We start from the raw sequence: 24,319 nt of genomic DNA on the forward strand, positions 1-24,319 counted from the left end.
GGGATTCAGGACTGGGTCCTAGCAACCACGGATGCAAGTCTCCAAGGCTGGGGAGCAGTCACACAGGAAAATAGCTTCCAAGGAAAATGGTCAAGTCAGGAATCCTGACTTCACATAAATGTTCTGGAATTGATAGTCATTTACAACGGCCTTCTACAAGCAGGGCATCTTCTTCATGATCAACCCATGCAGATCCAGTCAGACAATGTAACCGCAGTCGCGTACATAAACCGTTAGGGTGGAATGAAAAGCAGAGCGGCAATGGCAGAGGTGACAAAGATCCTCCTCTGGGCAGAAAGACATGCAAGAGCTCTGTCAGCAAATTTAATTCCAGGAGTGGACAACTGGGAAGCAGACTTCCTCAGCAGACACGATCTCCATCCAGGAGAGTGGGGCCTCCACCAAGAAGTCTTCGCAGAGGTGACAAGTCTTTGGGGTGTTCCTCAAGTAGACATAATGGCATCTTGTCTCAACAAGAAGCTTCAGAGATATTGTTCCAGGTCGAGAGACCCTCAAGCAATAGCAGTGGATGCACTGGTGTCACAGTGGGTGTTTCGGTCGGTGTATGTCTTCCCTCCACTTCCACTGATACCAAAAGTTCTCAATCTCATAAGAAGAACAAGGGTTCGAGTGATCCTCATTGTCCAGACTGGCCAAGGAGGGCGTGGTATCCAGATCTTCAGGAGTTGCTCGTAGAAGATCCTCGGCCTCTTCCTCTTCGCGAGGACCTGCTGCTGCAGGGGCCGTGCGTGTATCAAGACTTACCGCGACTACGTTTGACGGCATGGCTGTTGAGCGCCGGATCCTAGCCCGTACGGGTATTCCCAAAGAAGTCATCCCTACTCTTATTCAGGCCAGGAAAGGAGTAACGTCTAGACATTACCACCGTATTTGGAGAAAATGTGTGTCTTGGTGTGAATCCAAGAAGGCTCCTACGGAAGAGTTTCACTTGGGACGTCTTCTCCATTTTCTGCAGGCGGGTGTGGATGCGGGCCTAAGATTGGGATCAATCAAGGTCCAGATTTCGGCCTGATCGGGTTTCTTTTAAAAAACAATTGGCCTCTCTTCCAGAAGTTCAGACGTTCGTGAAAGGGGTGCTGCACATCCAACCTCCATTTGTGCCTCCGGTGGCACCATGGGATCTTAATGTGGTGTTCCAATTCCTTCAATCGGATTGGTTTGAACATCTACAGGAGATAGAATTGCAGTTTCTCACTTGGAAAGTGGTCATGCTATTGGCCATGGCATCCGCAAGGCGGGTGTCTGAGTTGGGGGCTTTGTCTCACAAGAGCCCTTACCTGATCTTCCATGAAGATAGGGCAGAGTTGAGAACTCGCCAACAATTTCTTCCGAAGGTGGTTTCGTCTTTCCATATAAACCAGCCTATTGTGGTGCCAGTGGCTACTGACACCTTCCCTGCGTCAAAGTCTCTTGATGTGGTTAGATCTTTGAAAATTTATGGTCGCAAGAACAGCTAGGATTCGGAAAACAGAGGCTCTGTTTATCCTATATGCTCCCAACAAGTTTGGGTGTCCTGCTTCTAAGCAGACCATTGCGCGCTGGATCAGAGGGACGATTCAGCACGCTCATTCCACGGCAGGATTGCCAATACCGAAGTCGGTAAATGCCCATTCTACTAGAAAGGTGGGCTCATCCTGGGCGGCTGCTCGGGGTGGGGGGTGGGGGGGAGCTCGGCGTTACAACTTTGCCAAGCAGCTACTTGGTCAGGGGCAAACACGTTTGCAAAGTTTTACAAGTTTAACACCTTGGCCGATGAAGACCTCAAGTTTGGTCAATCGGTGCTGCAGGGTCATCCACACTCTCACGCCCGTACTGGAGCTTTGGTATAACCCCATGGTACTAAAGTGGACCCCAGCATCCTCTAGGACGTATGAGAAAATAGGATTTTAATACCTACCAGTAAATCCTTTTCTCCTAGTCCGTAGAGGATGCTGGGCACCCGACCCAGTGCGTACTTTACCAGCAGTTGTTAGTTTTGTAGTTACACGAGTGTTGTGTTACGATTATTTTCAGCATGTTGCTGCAATTGTTCATGCCCGTTGGCATGTGTTAAGTTGAATGCCATGTTGTGCGGCATGGTTGATGTGTGAGCTGGTATGAATCTCACCATTAGTTTAAAAGTAAATCCTTTCCTCGAAATGTCCGTCTCCCTGGGCACAGTTCCTATACTGAGGTCTGGAGGAGGGGCATAGAGGGAGGAGCCAGTTCACATCCTTGAAAAGTCTTAAAGTGCCCATGGCTCCTGCGGAACCGTCTATACCCCATGGTACTGAAGTGGACCCCAGCAACCTCTACAGACTAGGAGAAAAGGATTTACTGGTAGGTATTAAAATCCTGTTTTTTCTTTGCATCCCAAACAATTTTCCTGGCAGTTGTGGCTGAAATTTTTGTTGGTCTACCTGACCGTGATTTGGTTTCCACAGAATCCCTCATTTTCCACTTCTTAATTAGAGTTCGAACACTGCTGATTGGCATTCTCAATTGCTTGGATATCTTTTTATATCCCTTTCCTGTTTTATACAGTTCAATTACCTTTTCCCGCAGATCATTTGACAATTCTTTTGCTTTCCCCATGACTCAGAATCCAGACACGTCAGTGCAGCACTGGATGAAAGATGCAAGGGTCTTTCAGGAGTCCAGAAACTTACTGACTTTTATACACACACACTGATTACAAGCAAACAGATCACAGGTGAGGATGGTTATCTTTAGAAGCCATTCAAACTCGTTTGTGTCAACTTGTGAGCATGTTATCAGGCCAAAATCTCCAGGGTATGTAAACTTTTGATCAGGGTCATTTGGGTAGTTTCTGTTGTCATTATGATTTAAAAAGAGTAAACACAGTTGTTTGACAATAAATGGCTTCACCCAACCTCTAACCATGAGTGAAAGAAAAGTTGTTATTCATAGTCTCTGACAAATGGCCAGAAAATCACAAATTCTGCCAGGGTATGTAAACTTATGAGCACAACTATATAATTTAGTGTGTACGCAGCTTAAGAATCACACTGAATGGTCACAAGTCTAAGAGCTTTGACGTACTCTTACAGCCATATAATTGGCAAGGGCCACTGATACCAAAGGCTTGCCAAGTAAAATGAAATTGGTGCTGGTAATGCCATTCTAGTCAACTAGTGCCATGATCTCTTCCAGAATGAAATGTCAGATAACCATTCAGCTTCAAAGTAACATTTATCAAGTATATAGGTAAAAGCTGATTGGCTATCGCTCATCTCCCCAATAAAGTTTAAACAGGAGTCTTACCCATATATAGAGTCTTCATTTTTGTTCTCTTTAAGCATTGCCATGCTGGGCTTCTTAGAAAAAGACATTCCAAAGTCTGTGTCAAATTCATCCCAGCTATCTTTTAAAATGGATTGGCCCCAGCGTCGTCGTCCATGTTTAAGATTAACAGCACTGTTCTGTGGTCCATTGGCTCCTGGCTTCTAAAATATGAAATAAACATTTTTTGTGATATAACTTTATTCCTACACTGACTATTTTATAGGGCATAAAACTATGATTTTCAAGTAAATGAATGAAATGTATAGATTGGCAAGTTAATATGGCAATAATTTTCTTTATGTTCACACTATTGTCTATCATTGGATGAATGCACGCTCAGAATGTATCTAGTGTGTGTGTGTGTGTGTATATATATTTATATTATGCAAGTTTCTATAATAACTGGTTTCCATTGTGATATTAAAATGTGAAAATGGCATGACATACAATATGTAAGACTATGAAGAAGTGCAATTAGAAGTTTTCACCTCCCCGGGCTACAACTTAGATCTCTGGGGCTGTTAAATGCAGCATATAAGGCATGACAAACTACAAATGCAGTAGATTGACAAGCAATGCTAAAGGATTTACAGTAGATTTGCAAAGCTGATTAAAGGCCCACTTTAAATGAAAAGCAGCTACGAGTACATTGTGCATGCAATTTTCCTATAGTAACATGCATGCAGGTAGCATTACATAAACGTTAATGTGACACACGCACCATCACAGTACTGTTACTTACTGGAGAGATGGTTTTGTTGATGTTGGGAAGAATCACTTGGGGAGGGTTGGATGGCAGCTGGTTGTCAGCTGTGTTCTGTGGTAGCTGTATTTGCTGTAGTGCTCGTGGTGGGATAGGTGAATTACTTGATGTCTTTTCTGGTGCATCAGGTGGAGAGGTAGACAGCTTTTTCATCACAGAGAATGGTTGTGGATCATTGAATTGTACTGGTTTATTTAAGGGCTTCTTCAGCTCTATATGTTGTGATGGTGGTCCTAGTGCTTGTCCAACTTGAAAATAAGGGTACCTTAAAGCCTTAATACAAGAACAAATTGCTTAACAATCTTCCCTTTATTTCGGTTCATAAGTAATACATTTGTCTTTATGCATATTTCCAGCCTTTATTTTTACTGCATTAGCCATAAAAAGCATACTTGATTATATAAATATTCTCATATTTCACTTTTAACATAGACTGTTACATAAAGGTATGAGTAAAAAGGAGAAACTAGCAGTACTGGACACTCATGCAGTATCTGTGTAATTAAAATACAACTTTAATTAAACTTTATTATAACACAAAATATAAAATACAATGGGCCAAATGTAATAGAGTGAGTTTCAGAAAGTGAGAGATTTGGTAAGGTAGTTTTTTTTTAAAGTGGCAATCATTTACTCTGCAAAAGCAGGTTGATCTTGCTGTGTAAATGATTGCCACTTTTAAAAAAAATGCAAAACCTTACCAAATCTCTCACTTTCTGAAACTCTCACTCTGTTACATTTGGCCCAATGACTATTAGGCAGTGGGGGGGGGGATTCAATTACCGGCTGTAAATACAGCAGATAAAAAGGGGTGGTAGCCTCAGGCTTTAATGCCCAGGGCTATTCAATTCCAAGTCCCTTTTTCACCAGATCCCTTGATAAAGTCCGTTAACTTAATGTTAGCACACAAAATACGTGAAAGGTTCATGGATACCTGCGTTAACAGGGTTGCGGCACCCGTAAACCTCCTAGTTATTAGGGATTTTTTTTTTTTATCTGTCTAGACCCTGATAATGGATCAATTAGCCCATGCTAAACTACTGTGGCTAACTGAATTCCCCCCTAAAGAATATCTACCTGATAAATATTATTAAAGGAGTTGCATGTTTGCACATGTGGTACATATACTAGTCGTAGTCAGCAACATTCATGACTTTTCAGAAGATCATATTTACAAACTTTGGGGCAGAGTCCGTTGAAAGTAAAGGGGGAAAAATAAGATTTTAAACCTACCGGTAAATCTTTTTCTCGTAGTCCGTAGAGGATGCTGGGGACTCCGTAAGGACCATGGGGATAGACTGGCTCCGCAGGAGACATGGGCACTTTAAGAAAGACTTTAGGTCTGGGTGTGCACTGGCTCCTCCCTCTATGCCCCTACTCTAGACCTCAGTTAGAGAAAATGTGCCCAGAGGAGACGGACAGTACGAGGAAAGGAATTTTGTTAATCCAAGGGCAAGATTCATACCAGCCACACCAATCACACCGTATAACTTGTGTATCTATTAAACAGTTAACAGTATGAAAAAACAACGTAGCATCAGTCCAACCTGATGAAACTATAACATAACCCTTATGTAAGCAAAACTATATACAAGTCTCGCAGAAGTAGTCCGTACTTGGGACGGGCGCCCAGCATCCTCTACGGACTACGAGAAACAGATTTACCGGTAGGTTTAAAATCTTATTTTCTCTAACATCCTAAAGGATGCTGGGGACTCCATAAGGACCATGGGAATTATACCAAAGCTCCCAAACGGGCGGGAGAGTGCGGATGACTCTGCAGCACCGAATGAGCAAACCTTAGGTCCTCCTCAGCCAGGGTATCAAACTTATAGAACTTCGCAAAGGTGTTTGAACCCGACCAAGTAGAAGCTCGGCACAGTTGTAGTGCCGAGACCCCTCGGGCAGCCGCCCAAGACGAGACCACCTTCCTAGTGGAATGGGCCTTGACCGATTTTGGTAACGGCAATCCATCCGTAGAATGCGCCTGCTGAATCGTGTTACAGATCCAGCGAGCAATAGTCTGCTTCAAAGCAGGAGCGCCAAGCTTGTTGGCTGCATATAGGACAAACAATGCTTCTGTTTCCCTGACTCTAGCCGTTCTGGTCACATACATTTTCAAAGCCCCGACTACATCAAGGGACTCTGAATCCTCCAAATCTCGTGTAGCCACAGTCACCACAATAGGTTGGTTCATATGAAAAGGTGACACCACCTTAGGCAAGAATTGAGGACGGGTCCGCAATTCCGCCCTATCCATATGGAAAACCAGATAGGGGCTTTTATGAGACAAAGCCGCCAATTCCGACACTCGCCTAGCCGAAGCCAAGGCTAATAACATGACCACCTTCCAAGTGAGATATTTTAACTCCACCGTTTGAAGTGGTTCAAACCAGTGCGACTTAAGGAAACTCAACACCACGTTAAGGTCCCAAGGCGCCACCGGAGGTATAAAAGGAGGCTGAATATGCAGCACTCCCTTCACAAAAGTCTGTACTTCTGGGAGAGAAGCCAATTCTTTTTGAAAGAAAATGGATAAGGCCGAAATCTGAACCTTAATGGAGCCTAATTTTAGGCCCAAATTCACTCCAGTCTGTAGGAAGTGAAGGAAACGGCCCAGATGGAATTCTTCCGTAGGAGCATTCCTGGCCTCACACCAAGAAACATATTTTCGCCATATCCGGTGATAATGTTTCGCTGTCACGTCTTTCCTAGCCTTTATCAGAGTAGGAATGATCTCATCCGGAATTCCCTTTTCCGCTAGGATCCGGCATTCAACCGCCATGCCGTCAAACGCAGCCGCGGTAAGTCTTGGAACAGACATGGCCCCTGTTGTAACAGGTCCCGCCTTAGAGGAAGAGGCCACGGATCTTCTGTGAGCATTTCCAGCAGATCCGGATACCAGGTTCTTCGTGGCCAATCTGGAACAATGAGAATTGTTCTCACTCCTCTTTTTCTTATTATTCTCAACACCTTGGGTATGAGAGGAAGAGGAGGAAACACATAGACCGACTGGAACACCTACGGTGTCACTAGGGCGTCTATTGCTACCGCCTGAGGGTCTTTTGATTTGCCGCAATACATCTGTAGCTTTTTGTTGAGGCGGAACGCCATCATGTCTATCTGGGGAAGTCCCCACTGACTTGCAATCTGTGCGAAGACTTCCCGATGAAGTCCCCACTCCCTGGATGCAGGTCGTGTCTGCTGAGGAAGTCTGCTTCCCAGTTGTCCACTCCCGGAATGAACACTGCTGACAGTGCGCTTACATGATTTTCCGCCCAGCGAAGAATCCTGGTGGCTTCCGCCATTGCCACTCTGCTCCTTGTGCCGCCTTGGCGGTTTACATGAGCCACTGCGGTGATGTTGTCTGACTAGATCAGAACTGGTTGGTCGCGAAGTAAGTTCTCCGCTTGACGTAGGGCGTTGTATATGGCCCTCAGTTCCAGGATGTTGATGTGAAGACAAGTCTCTTGACTTGTCCAAAGTCCTTGGAAGTTTCTTACCTGTGTGACTGCTCTCCACCCTCTGAGGCTCGCGTCCGTGGTCACCAGGATCCAATCCTGAATGCCAAACCTGCGGCCTTCCAAAAGGTGAGCACTCTGCAGCCACCACAGGAGAGATACCCTGGCCCTGGGGCACAGGGTGATCAGCTGATGAATTTGTAGATGTGACCCGGACCACTTGTCCAATAGGTCCCATTGGAAAGTCCTTGTATGGAACCTGCCGAAGGGAAAAGCTTCGTATGTTGCCACCATCTTTCCCAGGACTTGAGTGCAATGATGCACAGACCCTTGTATTGGCTTCAATAGGTTCTTGTCAGAGTAATGAGTTCCTGAGCTTTTTCTATCGGAAGAAAAACACTTTTCTGGTCTGTGTCCAGAATCATGCCCAAGAAGGTCAGACGAGTCGTAGGAACCAGCTGTGACTTCGGGATATTGAGAATCCAGCCGTGTTGCTCTAACACCTTCAATGAAAGTGACACGCTGTTCAGTAACTTCTCTCGTGATCTCGCCTTTATGAGGAGATCGTCCAAGTATGGGATAATTGCGACACCCTGCTTGCGCAGGAGCACCATCATTTCCGCCATTACCTTGGTGAAAATCCTCGGGGCCGTGGAAAGCCCAAACGGCAACGTCTGAAATTTGTAATGACAATCCTGTACCGCAAATCTCAGGTACGCCTGGTGAGGTGGATAAATGGGGACATGAAGGTATGCATCCTTTATGTCCAGAGATACCATAAAAATCCCCCCCTTCCAAGCTGGCGATGACCGCTCTGAGCGATTCCATCTTGAACTTGAACCGTTTTAAGTATAGGTTCAGGGATTTAAAATTCAATATGGGTCTGACCGAACCGTCCGGTTTCGGAACTACAAACAGGTTTGAGTAGTATCCCTTCCCTCTCTGAAGCAGGGGAACTTCGACCACCACTTGTTGAAGACACAATTTGTGAATAGCATTTAACACTATCTCCCTTTCTAGGGGAGAAGTCGGTAGAGCCGATTCGAAAAACCGGCGAGGAGGCACCTCTTCGAATTCCAGCTTGTATCCCTGAGAAACAATTTCCATTGCCCAGGGATCCACCTGTGAGTGAACCCAGATGTGGCTGAGAAGTCGAAGACGTGTCCCCACTGGGGCGGACTCCCTCAGCGGAGCCCCAGCGTCATGCGGTGGATTTTGCAGAGGCCGGGGAGGACTTCTGTTCCTGGGAACTAGCTGTGCTGTGCAGCTTTTTACCTCTGCCCTTACCTCTGGCAAGAAAGGACGATCCCCGTACTCTTTTGCTTTTATTTGAACGAAAGGACTGCATTTGATAATGTGGCGCTTTCTCAGGTTGTGAGGGAACATAAGGCAAAAAATTTGATTTACCTGCCATAGCTGTGGAGACCAGGTCCGAGAGCCCTTCCCCAAACAATTCCTCACCCTTGTAAGGTAAGACCTCCATATGTCTTTTTGAGTCGGCATCACCTGTCCACTGCCGGGTCCAGAGGACTCGTCTAGCAGAAATTGACATAGCGTTTATTCTGAAACCCAGTAAACTAATGTCTCTTTGAGCATCTCTCATATATAAGACAGCATCCTTTATATGGCCTAGGGTCAATAAAATGGTATCCTTATCTAGGGTCTTAATTTCCGCTGATAAGGAATTAGTCCATGCTGCTACAGCGCTACAAACCCAGGCCGACGCAATTTCCGGTCTGAGTAATGTACCAGAATGTGTGTAAATGGATTTAAAGGTAACCGCCTGCTTGCGGTAAGCAGGATCCTTGAGGGTAGCCGTATCTTGGGATGGCAGCGCTATCTTTTTTGACAAGCGTGTCAACGCTTTGTCCACCTTAGGGGAGGATTCCCACCGTATCCTGTCCGTTGACGGGAAAGGATACGCCATAAGAATCCTTTTGGGAATCTGCAGTTTTTTGTCTGGAGATTCCCACGCTTTTTCACATAATTCGTTCAACTCCTGTGAGGAGGGAAAAGTTACCTCAGGCTTCTTTCCCTTATACATGTGTACCCTCGTGTCAGGGACAGGGGGTTCCTCTGTGATATGCAATACTTCTATTATTGCAATAATCATATATCGAATACATTTAGCCACTTTTGGCTGTAACTTTGCATCATCGTAGTCGACACTGGAGTCCGAATCTGTGTCGGTATCTGTGTCTCCTATCTGGGATAGTGGGCGCTTCTGAGACCCTGAAGGTCCCGGTGACATAGGGACAGACATGGGTTCACTCCCTGACTGTTCCTTAGCTTCAGCTTTGTCTAATCTTTTGTGCAGTAAGTTCACACTAGCACTTAAAACATTCCACATATCCATCCAGACAGGTGTCGGCACCGCCGACGGAGACCTCACATTCATACGCTCCCCCTCCTCCCTAGGTGAGCCTTCTACCTCAGACATGTCGACACACGCGTACCGACACACCACACACACAGGGAACCTCTTATCTGAAGATAGTTTCCCCACCAGGCCCTTTGGAGAGACAGAGAGAGTATGCCAGCACACACCCAGCGCTATATGACCCAGGAAAAAAACACTAAATGTTTATCCAGTAGCGCGGTTTATACTTTATATCTGCCATATTTGTGCCCCCTCTCTTAAAACCCATCTATCACCGTGTATTAGCAGGGGAGAGTCCGGGGAGCTTCCTCTCAGCGCTGTGCTGTGGAGAAAAATGGCGCTGGTGAGTGCGGAGGGAGAAGCCCCGCCGGCGGCGGGCTTCTGTCCCACTCAAAATTCCTGAAACTGGTGGGGGCTCTGTTATATACATGTACAGTGCCCATCTGTACATATATGTACTTATTTTGCCAATGGAGAGGTTTTATTGCTGCCCAGGGCAGCCTTACACCTTGCACCCTTACAGTGACTGCGGTGTGTGAGGTGTTTGGGAGCAATGGCGCACAGCTTTACTGCTGTGCGTTACCTCAGTGAAGATCATGAAGTCTTCTGCCGCCTCTGAAGTCTTCTTTTCTTCTCATACTCACCCGGCTTCTATCTTCTGGCTCTGCGAGGAGGACGGCGGCGCGGCTCTGGGACGGACGGCGAGGGTGAGACCTGCGTACCAATCCCTCTGGAGCTAATGGTGTCCAGTAGCCTAAGAAACAGAGCCTTGAAACTCACAGAAGTAGGTCTGTTTCTCTCTCCTCAGTCCCTCGATGCAGGGAGTCTGTTGCCAGCAGGCTCCCTGAAAATAAAAAACCTAACAAATATACTTTCTGACAGGAAGCTCAGGAGAGCTCCCTTTAGTGCACCCATCTCCTCTGGGCACAGTATCAAACGGAGGTCTAGAGGAGGGGCATAGAGGGAGGAGCCAGTGCACACCGAGACCTAAAGTCTTTCTAAGAGTGCCCATGTCTCCTGCGGAGCCCGTCTATCCCCATGGTCCTTACGGAGTCCCCAGCATCCTCTAGGACGTTAGAGAAAAAGGAGTAACTCTGCACCTGGGCAAACCTACTTGAGACATCAGGCGGGTGCTAATAATGTTGTGGGAATCTTTGTTTTTTTATGTAAATGTAAAAGTAAGCATGATAACAAGTACCTGACTGGCTGTGGGACGTTTCTTGGGATCCCATTGTAGCATGTCTATCATTAGAGTCAATGCCTCTTCACTAGCATTGGGTATAAGAGTTTTCAAGTTTATAGGTACACATTGTGGAAAGCGGAAATTCATGGATGCAGCAAGCTGATATCCTTCAGGCCAATCACTCTATGGAACATAATAATGGGTTATTTTTCATGGGTTGAGTCTCCCTTATCCAAAATGCTTGGGACCAGAGGTATTTTGGATATGGGATTTTTCCGTATTTTGGAATAATTGCATACCATAATGAGATATCATGGTGATGGGACCTAAATCTAAGCACAGAATGCATTTATGTTACATATACACCTTATACACACAGCCTGAAGGTCATTTTAGCTAATATTTTTTATAACTTTGTGCATTAAACAAAGTGTGTCTGCATTCACACAATTCATTTATGTTTCATATACACCTTATACACACAGCCTGAAGGTCATTTAATACAATATTTTTAATAACATTGTGTATTAAACAAAGTTTGTGTACACTGAGCCATCAGAAAACAAAGGTTTCACTATCTCACTCTCACTCAAAAAAGTCCGTATTTCGGAATATTTGGATATGGGATACTCAACCTGTACTACATTAAGCACTAAACTACATCATCAAAGAACCATGAAAGTATATTTTTTTTGCATTTGAGTATCTTATAATCTATCTCTCTCTTTATATATATATATATATATATATATATATATATATATGTGCGAAAGCCCTCACTCGCCTCACTAATTCTCTTAATTCCTGATATGTTAGGAAGCTGAAATTTAACATAGGTATTATTCAGGTAGGAAACAGGAAAACTACGTAATCAGAATTTTAATATATCTCCCCTAAGGGGATGAAAAGGGGGTTGTCATAATGACTTCATTACTGATGTGTGGCTTGCGTTGCATGAACAATAATGCCCAAACGGACAATCAGATCAAAATTTGGATTGCACCTCCAGTACTGAATAAACTGAATAAACTACAGAAATAGTCCTGTCACTTTTTACAGTATCTGCTACGGGTGCTCCTTGGGTAACGCCAAGAACCATGGATTAATATTTACTTACATTAAGACTTGTCAATGTACATCTCTATAGATTTACCACATTTTTAACACTCATTTATATGTACAACCGTGAAAATCAGAAACTCCTGTGCGAAGAACGGTAGAACAGCTAGTAGTTAATATATTACTGTGGGCAGTTTTTTGCTTTTTTCTCGGTAAATAAAAGAAAACACTCACTTTCTTTGGTGTACCTAGAACCTGACAAATTTTAAAGATTTCATCAACCTCGCTTGTTCCCGGAAAGAGAGGTCTCAGTGTATATAACTCAGCCATAATACTGCCAACTGCCCATATGTCTATTGGAGAGCTGTACATCAATGATCTTAGCAACACTTCTGGAGCTCTGTACCTGAAGGGAATAAAAAGGAATAGCACAATGATTTGCACCACTAAAACAAACCTTGAAATCTCAGATGCAATAGTATACAATTAGATACACAACAGGATCAAAAGCCTATCACATCAAAAGATATTTTAGGAAAAGATTTGATCAGAAAAGGTATGAAGATTTGGGGTTCATTTGTTCACTCAGACAACGAGCTGGATGTAATCACAGCAACTATTTGGGCACGGCACACAGTAACAACTTGGGCAACAGCCAAAAATCAATGAGCTGGTAGCAATTCAAACAAAATGAGTCCCAAGTCCACGTTATAACAGGTCACAGTAGCTCAGCAAACACACCGAGGATTTACAGTAGTCCACCTCAGAACAGCACATAGGAGATCCTACAACACACTTGGGGAGGCCCCCACAGGGCAGGACTGGCAGCTCCCCACAGGAGAACCACACATTAGATGATGGGTTCCACAAAGCAAAGCAGATAACTACGCAAAGGACACAGAGGGATGTATTCTGCAAGTAGCAGAGTTTTACCTCTTCGCCAAAAGTCAGTGCATCGCATCTCAGCTGTCTGGGTAGCTCTACTTCTACCCTCAGAATAGCCAGAGGCTCTAGGGGTCTGTTTTGCATTCTTCTGTGTCTGATCTTAAGGCATTCGAATACAATACACATTTCCTAATCAATGTGATTAAATCAGACAAAGAGAGCCACCCTGTCTAGCCAGATTTGGAACAATGGGGGGGACACTGCACCTACAGTATCTAGATCTCCAGTGGTTTAAGTAAGCAAAGATTGCTTCTGTTACACAATAATCTGGTCTACCGGACTTGATAGTCTAATTATTGGTGTACAGCAGTGGTTCCCAAACTGTGTGCCTAGGCACCCTGGGGAGCCTTGGGACACTTGCAGGGTTGCCTTGGATTGGTTATCCAGGACCAATTTAAATATTGTATGGTCAATGAAGTAGGCAAAACCAGTTCTGCTGACTGTCAATCTTAAAATATTTGGACAGACAGCCACACAATTTAGCCTAAGGATGACATATAAGCATAATTAATTTAATATGTCTTTCTAAATTTCTCAGTAAGAAACTTTTGGCCTAGGGGGTGCCATGAAAAGAATTCTGATACTCTAGGGCGCCGTGATTCAAAAAAGTTTGGAAACCACGTGTGTACAGACTTGTTCGTTTGGTATAAGTAAACAACAGAAATCTAAGGCTAACAAATTAATCAACTACAGTGTAACAAAGAACATAACACAATTGCATATATTACCAATATTAAGGCCGATTCAAACACAGTTTGGGGGAGAGCAGCAACATGCTGTGGGGGACATTGGGATAAAAAGTAAATATCCTACTGGTTGTGTTACAGGGGGGGATATACCACATGAAACAAAGCTCATTGGAACACACTGTAAGATGTTAAGAATGGAGATTAGTTATTGGTGAGATGGCTAACAAAACTGCATAAAATCAGGACTATAAAAGGTTTCTGGGGGAAAAAATGCGCACAATAGGTTACAGCCTGCGAGAACAAAAAATAGCCTCCACTATGCAGACCATATTATCCCTTTACCCTGGGACACTCATGAATTACACAGGTTCTGAGCCTGCATTTCACCTGGTTTTAAGCAGTGACAGAACCTGTGTAATTCATGAGTGTCCCAGATTAAAGGGATAATATGGTCAGCCTACCTCCACCAACAAATGTGAGTGCAATGAGTGTTTAGAACAAAGACATTATTGCACTGGTTTTCTCTATCTAAGTTTCACAACGTTAAAGTGGAATATGGAATCCGAATGTGCTACAAGTAATTATTAATAGCTATTATTCTCATTTATATGACGCCAAAAGGGTTCCGCAGCACCCAATTACAGAGTACATAAGCAAATAATCAAATAAGGAAAACAGTGACTTACAGTTGAAGACAATATAGGACAAGTACAGGGTAACTAAATATAACTACATCAGCAGATGACACTGAGATAAGTATCAGGGTGGACGAAAAACTTCAGGATTTGGGGCAGTTGAGGATTATTAAAGTAAGAAAAGGATAAGCACATGAGGGAAGATGGCCCTACTCAGGAGAGCTTTCATTCTAAGGGGAGGGGCAGACATACAGGGGTGACACAGATGAGGTAGACTGAGGGTTGAACAGAGGGTTAGGATGAGATTTGGCTAGGTTTGGTAAAGAAATGGGTCTTCAGAGTCCGTTTGAAGTTCTGTAAAGAAGTGGAGAGTCTGAGGGGGAGAGGTAAAGAATTCCAGAGAAAGGAAGCAGCACGTGAAAAATCTTGGAGATAGGAGTGGGAGGAAGTAATCAGAAGACAGGAGAGTCGGCGTGCATTAGCAGAGCGAAGAGGACGGGTGGGAGTGTAAAGGGAGATAAGGTCAGAGTTGTAAATGGGAGAGGAGTGGGTGAGTGCTTTGTAAGTGAGTGTGAGAAGTTTGACTTGGATTCTGAAAGGGAGGGGAAGCCAGTGAAGGGCCTGTAGGTGAGGGGAGGTGGACGTAGTGCGTTTGGTGAGGAAGATGAGCCAGGCTGCAGCACTGAGGATAGATTGGAGTGGAGAGAGGTAATTGTCAGGAAGGCCAGTTAGGAGGGAGACTGCAGTAGTCCAGTCTGGAAATGATCAGTGAGCGGATAATGGTCTTGGTGGCATCCTGTGTGAGAAAGGGTCTAATCCTGGAAATATATTTTTTATGACAGATGAAAATGACAGGTTTGTGAGAGGTGCTGAATGTGTGGTTTGAAGGAGAGGGAGGAGTCAAGGATTACACAAAGATAGCATACTTGGGGGCTAGAGGAGATAGTCGTGCCATCAACAGATAATGAGATTGTGGGAGGTGATGTTGTGCGGGAGGGTGGGAAGATGATCAGCTCAGTCTTAGACATGTTGAGTTTAAGAAAGCGCTGGGACATCCAGGAAGAGATAGCAGAGAGACAGTTGGAGGTACGAGTGAGGAGGAAAGAGATCAGCTATAAGGGTATGCACACTTTTTTTCTGAACATTTACAATGACTTTAATCACATATGGTTTAAAATAGGTGGCACCATTGTGGAACACCAATTTCTTGTATTTGTTTCTAAAATTGCATAATATGTCAAGCAGCTACACCAGTGGAGACATCTGTAATTGCAATGGCTACTCCGGATTTTTTTATTATTTAAAAAAAAAATCAGTCCGTATGTATCAGGCCTGATGGAAATGCAGGTTGTATCATACTGTATGTTGCTGGCCCCTGTATCGTTGTATACCTGCTGAAATCTCTTGATCATGTGCTGGTCTATAAGATGGCATAGTTTACCTTTTGGTACCTTTAACTTATTTTAAACTATTATAATCTCTCTCATTTAATGCACTATGGAGAGCCCCTTGTTTGATTTATTCTAGAATGATGTTTTCAAGGTATCTCTGGGTATGCCGTCTTTGTGCAACAGGATTATCACCCAGCAAGGTGGAAAAAGTTATCATGCTGACTTTCCTAAATTGGATGCGAAACACGTTAGGCTTCCATACTGCACATGCTACCTAGCGTGTCCAGTATTTTTTAACCATTGTTATTCACCTATCCGTACTTTGTCAGCTTTAACATGCAATTTATGCTTAGGATATTTGGGTAACCAACCAACATCCTAAACTGTGAATTTTATGATAACTGCTTACACACTACACTGCTGTATAATTCTATTTAATACTACAAAGAAAAATTGGTACTTAGTACCACCTGGCGACAATTTTAAATGCTCAGTAATTTAAAAACAGTCTGTCTGCAGCTTTCTTAAATTAGAGGGACCACCACGCCCTCCACAAATAAGCAATACAAAAAGAAAAAAACTAAGAAAGCGCTGACACACTGAATACTAAAATTCAACCACTTTTTATTAAAATATGTAAAATACACAAGGACTGTTCCTAGACCACCTTTATAAACTATATTGATACAATGATCCTAATCAATCCCTATCAATATATAGACATGTGGGTTCCCTATAATCACAACACTATATGTTTTTTTGGCCAAAAGTAATTGTCATAGATATATATAGCAAGGTTAATGCACTCAATACAGCCAGATGTTTGAATTGGCAACAAAATAAATGAGTAATCTTTGTAGTGGTAACTGTTGCAGTATTTGTTTCATATAGTACAAATGGTTACAAGTCCACAGAGTTATCTCCAAATATTGTAACAAAAGTTCCAGTTGTTAGATGTTAGTTTGCCAGGCAAATATGGAACTGTTATGCATGCAAAGTTGAAATGTGTTGCAGAGTTATAGTTATTGAACTCTATTAAGCATGGCCATGCTTTAAATATATGATTGTTTTTACCGCGACCTCCCTCTGGTAAACGGGTTGCAGTCCACTCCCGGCTCTGGTGCTCCACGACCCTGAATCAAGCCTTATCCGGAGTTAAAGACGGTCCCAAAAGCAATGGAGGGTGATGATCCAGCGGTACAGAGAGGGAACCTCAGTGCAGGTCTCAGGTCACAGTCCGTATGAGACGCGTTTCCCCACCTTAGAGCAATTCAGCATCGGCGGCTTCATCAGTCAGTGACGTGTACAACAGTGCTTGGCTTTTTATCCACATCCCGGCTTCATTATCCACTACACCTGTGTAACTCAGCTGCAATTCACACCATTTTCATGACAATTATGTGAAACTACAGACTGACCATTTAGTCTGAATTTACCGGCCGCTGTATAATATTTAGACACCGGCCAATGTTAGACTTCTCTAAATCTATTACACATTGTATCTACATTGGGTGTACTCCTTATAAATATTCATTGTTACTCGTCTAATATATATTATATTATATTATATTATATTATAAGGTGGATTTTTCACAGCTCTTCACCATTAATGTTATTTATAGAGCTATTTCCCCTTTTAATTTTTGCCAGCACATTATACCAAAATTAACATTTAAAATTAACAGTTGAGGATTAAAAAACTGAGCATTGCAAAACTGAACATTTGAAACAGGTCCTTCTAGAAAAGGAAACATTTCCATCCTCTTATGCTCACTCCGCCGGAATTGAACCCAGGACTTCTACGTGTAAAGCAGACATATTAACCACTACACTATTACGGATGACATAGATCTTTACCACTCCATAGATGTATAGTTTTATTCAGTCATTAGATTTTCTTAGATTATACTCAATGGGAGATTGTCCATAATCCTTATTATACATAGAGATGTTTCATAGATTCTTACCGTATTATTATACATATTCAGAGTTTAGATTAACTATATTAAGGTCAAGCTTTGCTGATAATAGACTTTTTTAGTTTCAATATTAACATTAATATATAATTTATCAATATTATTCATATTTCTAATTTTCTTTGCCCTATTTATCCAATTCTAACTGCATCATGCATCTGAAACCTCAATCAGGCCAGACTAAATAGTCCTGTTTGACTAACCCCGATGGACCTCAGGTGTTACCTGATTTAGAGCCAACGTCCACAGGGTACTACCCAGCTGGACATTTATACAATCACAAAGAATAGCACCTTGGAAATAAAGAACACATGCAAAAAACAGACAGTAGTACCTACTAGTTTGATGATCTACTGGATATGGTTAAGTTCCACCATATCGTTCAGGCCTTCTGGATATAGATATATATATATATATATATATATATATATATATATATATAAGATTTTACTTACCGATAAATCTATTTCTCGTAGTCCGTAGTGGATGCTGGGACTCCGTCAGGACCATGGGGATTAGCGGCTCCGCAGGAGACAGGGCACAAAAATAAAAGCTTTAGGACTAGGTGGTGTGCACTGGCTCCTCCCCCTATGACCCTCCTCCAAGCCTCAGTTAGGATACTGTGCCCGGACGAGCGTACACAATAAGGAAGGATTTTGAATCCCGGGTAAGACTCATACCAGCCACACCAATCACACCGTACAACTCGTGATCTGAACCCGGTTAACAGTATGACAAACGTAGGAGCCTCTGAACAGACGGCTCACAACAATAACAACCCGATTTTTTTGTAACAATAACTATGTACAAGTATTGCAGACAATCCGCACTTGGGATGGGCGCCCAGCATCCACTACGGACTACGAGAAATAGATTTATCGGTAAGTAAAATCTTATTTTCTCTGACGTCCTAGTGGATGCTGGGACTCCGTCAGGACCATGGGGATTATACCAAAGCTCCCAAACGGGCGGGAGAGTGCGGATGACTCTGCAGCACCGAATGAGAGAACTCCAGGTCCTCTTTAGCCAGGGTATCAAATTTGTAGAATTTTACAAACGTGTTCTCCCCCGACCACGTAGCTGCTCGGCAGAGTTGTAATGCCGAGACCCCTCGGGCAGCCGCCCAAGATGAGCCCACCTTCCTTGTGGAATGGGCCTTGATAGATTTAGGCTGTGGCAGGCCTGCCACAGAATGTGCAAGTTGAATTGTGCTACAAATCCAACGAGCAATCGTCTGCTTAGAAGCAGGAGCACCCAGCTTGTTGGGTGCATACAGTATAAACAGCGAGTCAGATTTTCTGACTCCAGCCGTCCTTGAAATATATATTTTCAATGCCCTGACAACGTCCAGCAACTTGGAATCCTCCAAATCGCTAGTAGCCGCAGGCACCACAATAGGCTGGTTCAGGTGAAACGCTGAAACCACCTTAGGCAGAAACTGAGGACGCGTCCGCAGTTCTGCCCTGTCCGAATGGAAAATCAGATATGGGCTTTTATACGATAAAGCCGCCAATTCTGACACTCTCCTGGCTGAAGCCAGGGCCAGTAGCATGGTTACTTTCCATGTAAGATATTTCAAATCCACCGATTTGAGTGGCTCAAACCAATGGGATTTGAGAAAATCCAAAACTACATTAAGATCCCACGGAGCCACTGGGGGCACAACCGGGGGCTGTATATGTAGTACTCCTTTTACAAAAGTCTGGACTTCAGGAACTGAAGCCAATTCTTTCTGGAAGAAAATCGACAGGGCCGAAATTTGAACCTTAATGGACCCTAATTTGAGGCCCATAGACAATCCTGTTTGCAGGAAATGTAGGAATCGACCCAGTTGAAATTCCTCCGTCGGGGCCTTCCTGGCCTCACACCACGCAACATATTTTCTCCAAATGCGGTGATAATGTTGTGCAGTCACCTCCTTCCTGGCTTTTACCAGGGTAGGGATGACCTCTTCCGGAATGCCTTTTTCCCTTAGAATTCGGCGTTCAACCGCCATGCCGTCAAACGCAGCCGCGGTAAGTCTTGGAATAGACACGGTCCCTGCTGAAGCAGGTCCCGTCTTAGAGGTAGAGGCCACGGATCTTCCGTGAGCATCTCCTGAAGTTCCGGGTACCAAGTTCTTCTTGGCCAATCCGGAGCCACGAGTATCGTTCTTACTCCCCTTTGCCGTATAATTCTCAGTACTTTTGGTATGAGAGGCAGAGGAGGAAACACATACACTGACTGGAACACCCACGGTGTTACCAGAGCGTCCACAGCTATTGCCTGAGGGTCTCTTGACCTGGCGCAATACCTGTCCAGTTTTTTGTTGAGGCGGGACGCCATCCTATCCACCTTTGGTTTTCCCAACGGTTCACAATCATGTGGAAGACTTCTGGATGAAGTCCCCACTCTCCCGGGTGTAGATCGTGTCTGCTGAGGAAGTCCGCTTCCCAGTTGTCCACTCCCGGAATGAACACTGCTGACAGTGCTATCACATGAACTTCCGCCCAGCGAAGAATCCTTGCAGCTTCTGCCATTGCCCTCCTGCTTCTTGTGCCGCCCTGTCTGTTTACGTGGGCGACTGCCGTGATGTTGTCCGACTGGATCAACACCGGCTGACCCTGAAGCAGGGGTTTTGCCAGGCTTAGAGCATTGTAAATCGCTCTTAGCTCCAGTATATTTATGTGAAGAGACATCTCCAGGCTTGACCACACTCCCTGGAAGTTTCTTCCCTGTGTGACCGCTCCCCAGCCTCTCAGACTGGCATCCGTGGTCACCAGGACCCAGTCCTGTATGCCGAATCTGCGGCCCTCTAACAGATGAGCACTCTGCAACCACCACAGAAGAGACACCCTTGTCCGTGGAGACAAAGTTATCCGCTGATGCATCTGCAGATGCGATCCGGACCATTTGTCCAGCAGATCCCACTGAAAAGTTCGTGCGTGGAATCTGCCGAATGGAATCGCTTCGTAAGAAGCCACCATTTTTCCCAGGACTCTTGTGCATTGATGCACAGACACTTTTCCTGGTTTTAGGAGGTTCCTGACAAGTTCGGATAACTCCCTGGCTTTCTCCTCCGGAAGAAACACCTTTTTCTGAACCGTGTCCAGAATCATTCCCAGGAACAGCAGACGTGTCGTCGGGGTCAATTGAGATTTTGGAAAATTCAGAATCCACCCGTGCTGTTGCAGCACTACTTGGGTTAGTGCTACTACGTCCCCCAGCTGTTCTCTGGACCTTGCCCTTATCAGGAGATCGTCCAAGTAAGGGATAATTAATACGCCTTTTCTTCGCAGAAGAAACATCATTTCGGCCATTACCTTGGTAAAGACCCGAGGTGCCGTGGACAATCCAAACGGCAGCGTCTGAAACTGATAATGACAGTTTTGCACCACGAACCTGAGGTACCCTTGATGTGAAGGGCAAATTGGGACATGCAGGTAAGCATCCTTGATGTCCAGGGACACCATAAAGTCCCCTTCTTCCAGATTCGCTATCATTGCTCTGAGTGACTCCATCTTGAACTTGAATTTTTGTATGTACAGGTTCAAAGATTTCAGATTTAGAATAGGTCTTACCGAGCCGTCCGGCTTCGGTACCACAAATAGTGTGGAATAATACCCCTTTCCCTGTTGTAGGAGGGGTACCTTGACTATCACCTGCTGAGAATACAGCTTGTGAATGGCTTCCAATACCGTCGCCCTGTCTGAGGGAGACGTTGGCAGAGCAGACTTTAGGAACCGGCGAGGGGGAGACTTCTCGAATTCCAACCTGTAACCCTGAGATACTACCTGCAGGATCCAGGGGTCCACCTGTGAGTGAGCCCACTGTGCGCTGAAATTCTTGAGTCGACCCCCCACCGCCCCTGAGTCCGCTTGTAAAGCCCCAACGTCATGCTGAGGGCTTTGCAGAAGCCGGGGAGGGCTTCTGCTCCTGGGAGGGAGCTGCTTGGTGCACTCTCTTACCCTTTCCTTTGCCTCGGGGCAGATATGACTGTCCTTTTGCCCGCTTGTTCTTATAGGAACGAAAGGACTGCGGCTGAAAAGACGGTGTCTTTTTCTGTTGGGAGGGGACCTTCTGGCAGATATGGACATCGCACTTACTCTCGATGCCAGAGTGCAAATATCCCTCTGAGCATCTCGCATATAAAGAAAAGCATCCTTTAATTGCTCTATAGTCAATAAAATACTGTCCCTATCCAGGGTATCAATATTTTCAGTCAGGGAATCCGACCAAACCACCCCAGCACTGCACATCCATGCAGAGGCGATGGCTGGTCGCAGTATAACACCAGTATGAGTGTATATACTTTTCAGGGTAGTTTCCAGCCTCCTATCAGCTGGATCCTTGAGGGCGGCCATTTCAGGAGACGGTAACGCCACTTGTTTTGATAAGCGTGCGAGTGCCTTATCCACTCTAGGAGGTGTTTCCCAGCGCGCCCTAACCTCTGGCGGGAAAGGATATAATGCCAATAACTTCTTTGAAATTAGCAGTTTTCTATCGGGGTTAACCCACGCTTCATCACACACTTCATTCAATTCCTCTGATTCAGGAAAAACTACAGGTAGTTTTTTCAGACCCCACATAATACCCCTTTTTGTGGTACTTGCAGTATCAGAGATATGCAAAGCCTCCTTCATTGCCGTGATCATATAACGTGTGGCCCTACTGGAAAATACGTTTGTTTCTTCACCGTCGACACTAGATTCGGTGTCCGTGTCTGGGTCTGTGTCGACCGACTGAGGTAAAGGGCGTTTTACAGCCCCTGACGATGTCTGAGACGCCTGGACAGGTACTAACTGGTTTGCCGGCCGTCTCATGTCGTCAACTGATTTTTGTAACGTGCTGACATTATCACATAATTCCATAAACAAAGCCATCCATTCCGGTGTCGACTCCCTAGGGGGTGACATCACCATTACCGGCAATTGCTCCGCCTCCACACCAACATCGTCCTCATACATGTCGACACACACGTACCGACACACAGCAGACACACAGGGAATGCTCTTATCAAAGACAGGACCCCACTAGCCCTTTGGGGAGACAGAGGGAGAGTTTGCCAGCACACACCCAAGCGCTATAAATATATAGGAACAACCATACAGAAGTGTTGTTTCCTTTATAGCAGCTTAATATATCAATATCGCCAAAAAAGTGCCCCCCCTCTCTGTTTTTTTTACCCTGTTTCTGTAGTGCAGTGCAGGGGAGAGTCCTGGGAGCCTTCCTCGCAGCGGAGCTGTGCAGGAAAATGGCGCTGTGTGCTGAGGAGATAGGCCCCGCCCCCTATTTCGGCGGGCTCTTCTCCCGGTGTTTGTGAGACCTGGCAGGGGTTAAATACATCCATATAGCCCCAGGGGCTATATGTGATGTATTTTTAGCCAGAACAAGGTATTATCATTGCTGCCCAGGGCGCCCCCCCCCAGCGCCCTGCACCCTCAGTGACCGCTGGTGTGAAGTGTGCTGACAACAATGGCGTACAGCTGCAGTGCTGTGCGCTACCTCATGAAGACTGAAAAGTCTTCTGCCGCCGGTTTCTGGACCTCTTCACTTTTCGGCATCTGCAAGGGGGTCGGCGGCGCGGCTCCGGGACCGGACTCCATGGCTGGGCCTGTGTTCGATCCCTCTGGAGCTAATGGTGTCCAGTAGCCTAAGAAGCCAATCCATCCTGCACGCAGGTGAGTTCACTTCTTCTCCCCTAAGTCCCTCGTTGCAGTGAGCCTGTTGCCAGCAGGACTCACTGAAAATAAAAAACCTAATAACTTTTTCTAAGCAGCTCTTTAGGAGAGCCACCTAGATTGCACCCTGCTCGGACGGGCACAAAAACCTAACTGAGGCTTGGAGGAGGGTCATAGGGGGAGGAGCCAGTGCACACCACCTAGTCCTAAAGCTTTTATTTTTGTGCCCTGTCTCCTGCGGAGCCGCTAATCCCCATGGTCCTGACGGAGTCCCAGCATCCACTAGGACGTCAGAGAAATATATATATATATATATATATATATATATATATATATATATAAACAATGAAAGAGAGGCGGCACTCGGAGACTTTAAAGTGTAAATATTGTATTCCACAAATGAACCAACGTTTCGGGGTCAGAAGTACCCCTTCGGACCCCGAAACGTTGGTTCATTTGTGGAATACAATATTTACACTTTAAAGTCTCCGAGTGCCGCCTCTCTTTCATTGTTTGTGTGGACTTCCCTGGAGGGCACCGGAGCCAGTTTTCAAGTGGAGGAGGGAGTGCCGGTCCGTGGGGAGTATATATATATATATATATATATATAAATATATATATATATATATATATATATATATATATATAAAAAATGCCCCATGATCCCTCCTTTAAAGATAATAGCTCTTTATCACGTCATATATATTCATATCTATATCATGTGCTTTTTATAATAAGATGGATCAGTCAGTATTAATCCTGTATGTAATACATGTATTTACAGTAATAGAAAGGAAATTGAGTTTATCTCCCACTCAAATGGAAACAAGTTCAAAATAAAGAGTTTTATTAATTGCAGGTCCACCTTCGT

The 24,319-nt window shown here is 44.6% G+C and overlaps 1 protein-coding gene across 10 annotated transcripts in view; it reads right to left on the reverse strand.

The window, feature by feature from the left end:
- The window catches only part of MAK (male germ cell associated kinase), a 175,670-nt gene that overhangs the window by 32,195 nt on the left and 119,156 nt on the right, over nt 1-24,319 (reverse strand). For all 10 annotated transcript variants that reach the window (XM_063923142.1, XM_063923144.1, XM_063923148.1 and 7 more), the window contains 4 exons: nt 12,387-12,558; nt 11,109-11,276; nt 4,049-4,342; nt 3,286-3,467 (listed from right to left, as the gene is read on the reverse strand). In XM_063923142.1, coding sequence (XP_063779212.1) covers nt 3,286-3,467; nt 4,049-4,342; nt 11,109-11,276; nt 12,387-12,558 — 816 coding nt within the window. The remainder of the gene's footprint in view (nt 1-3,285; nt 3,468-4,048; nt 4,343-11,108; nt 11,277-12,386; nt 12,559-24,319) is intronic.

Source organism: Pseudophryne corroboree, chromosome 5 (genome assembly GCF_028390025.1).
Source record: "Pseudophryne corroboree isolate aPseCor3 chromosome 5, aPseCor3.hap2, whole genome shotgun sequence".
NCBI lineage: Eukaryota > Metazoa > Chordata > Amphibia > Anura > Myobatrachidae > Pseudophryne > Pseudophryne corroboree.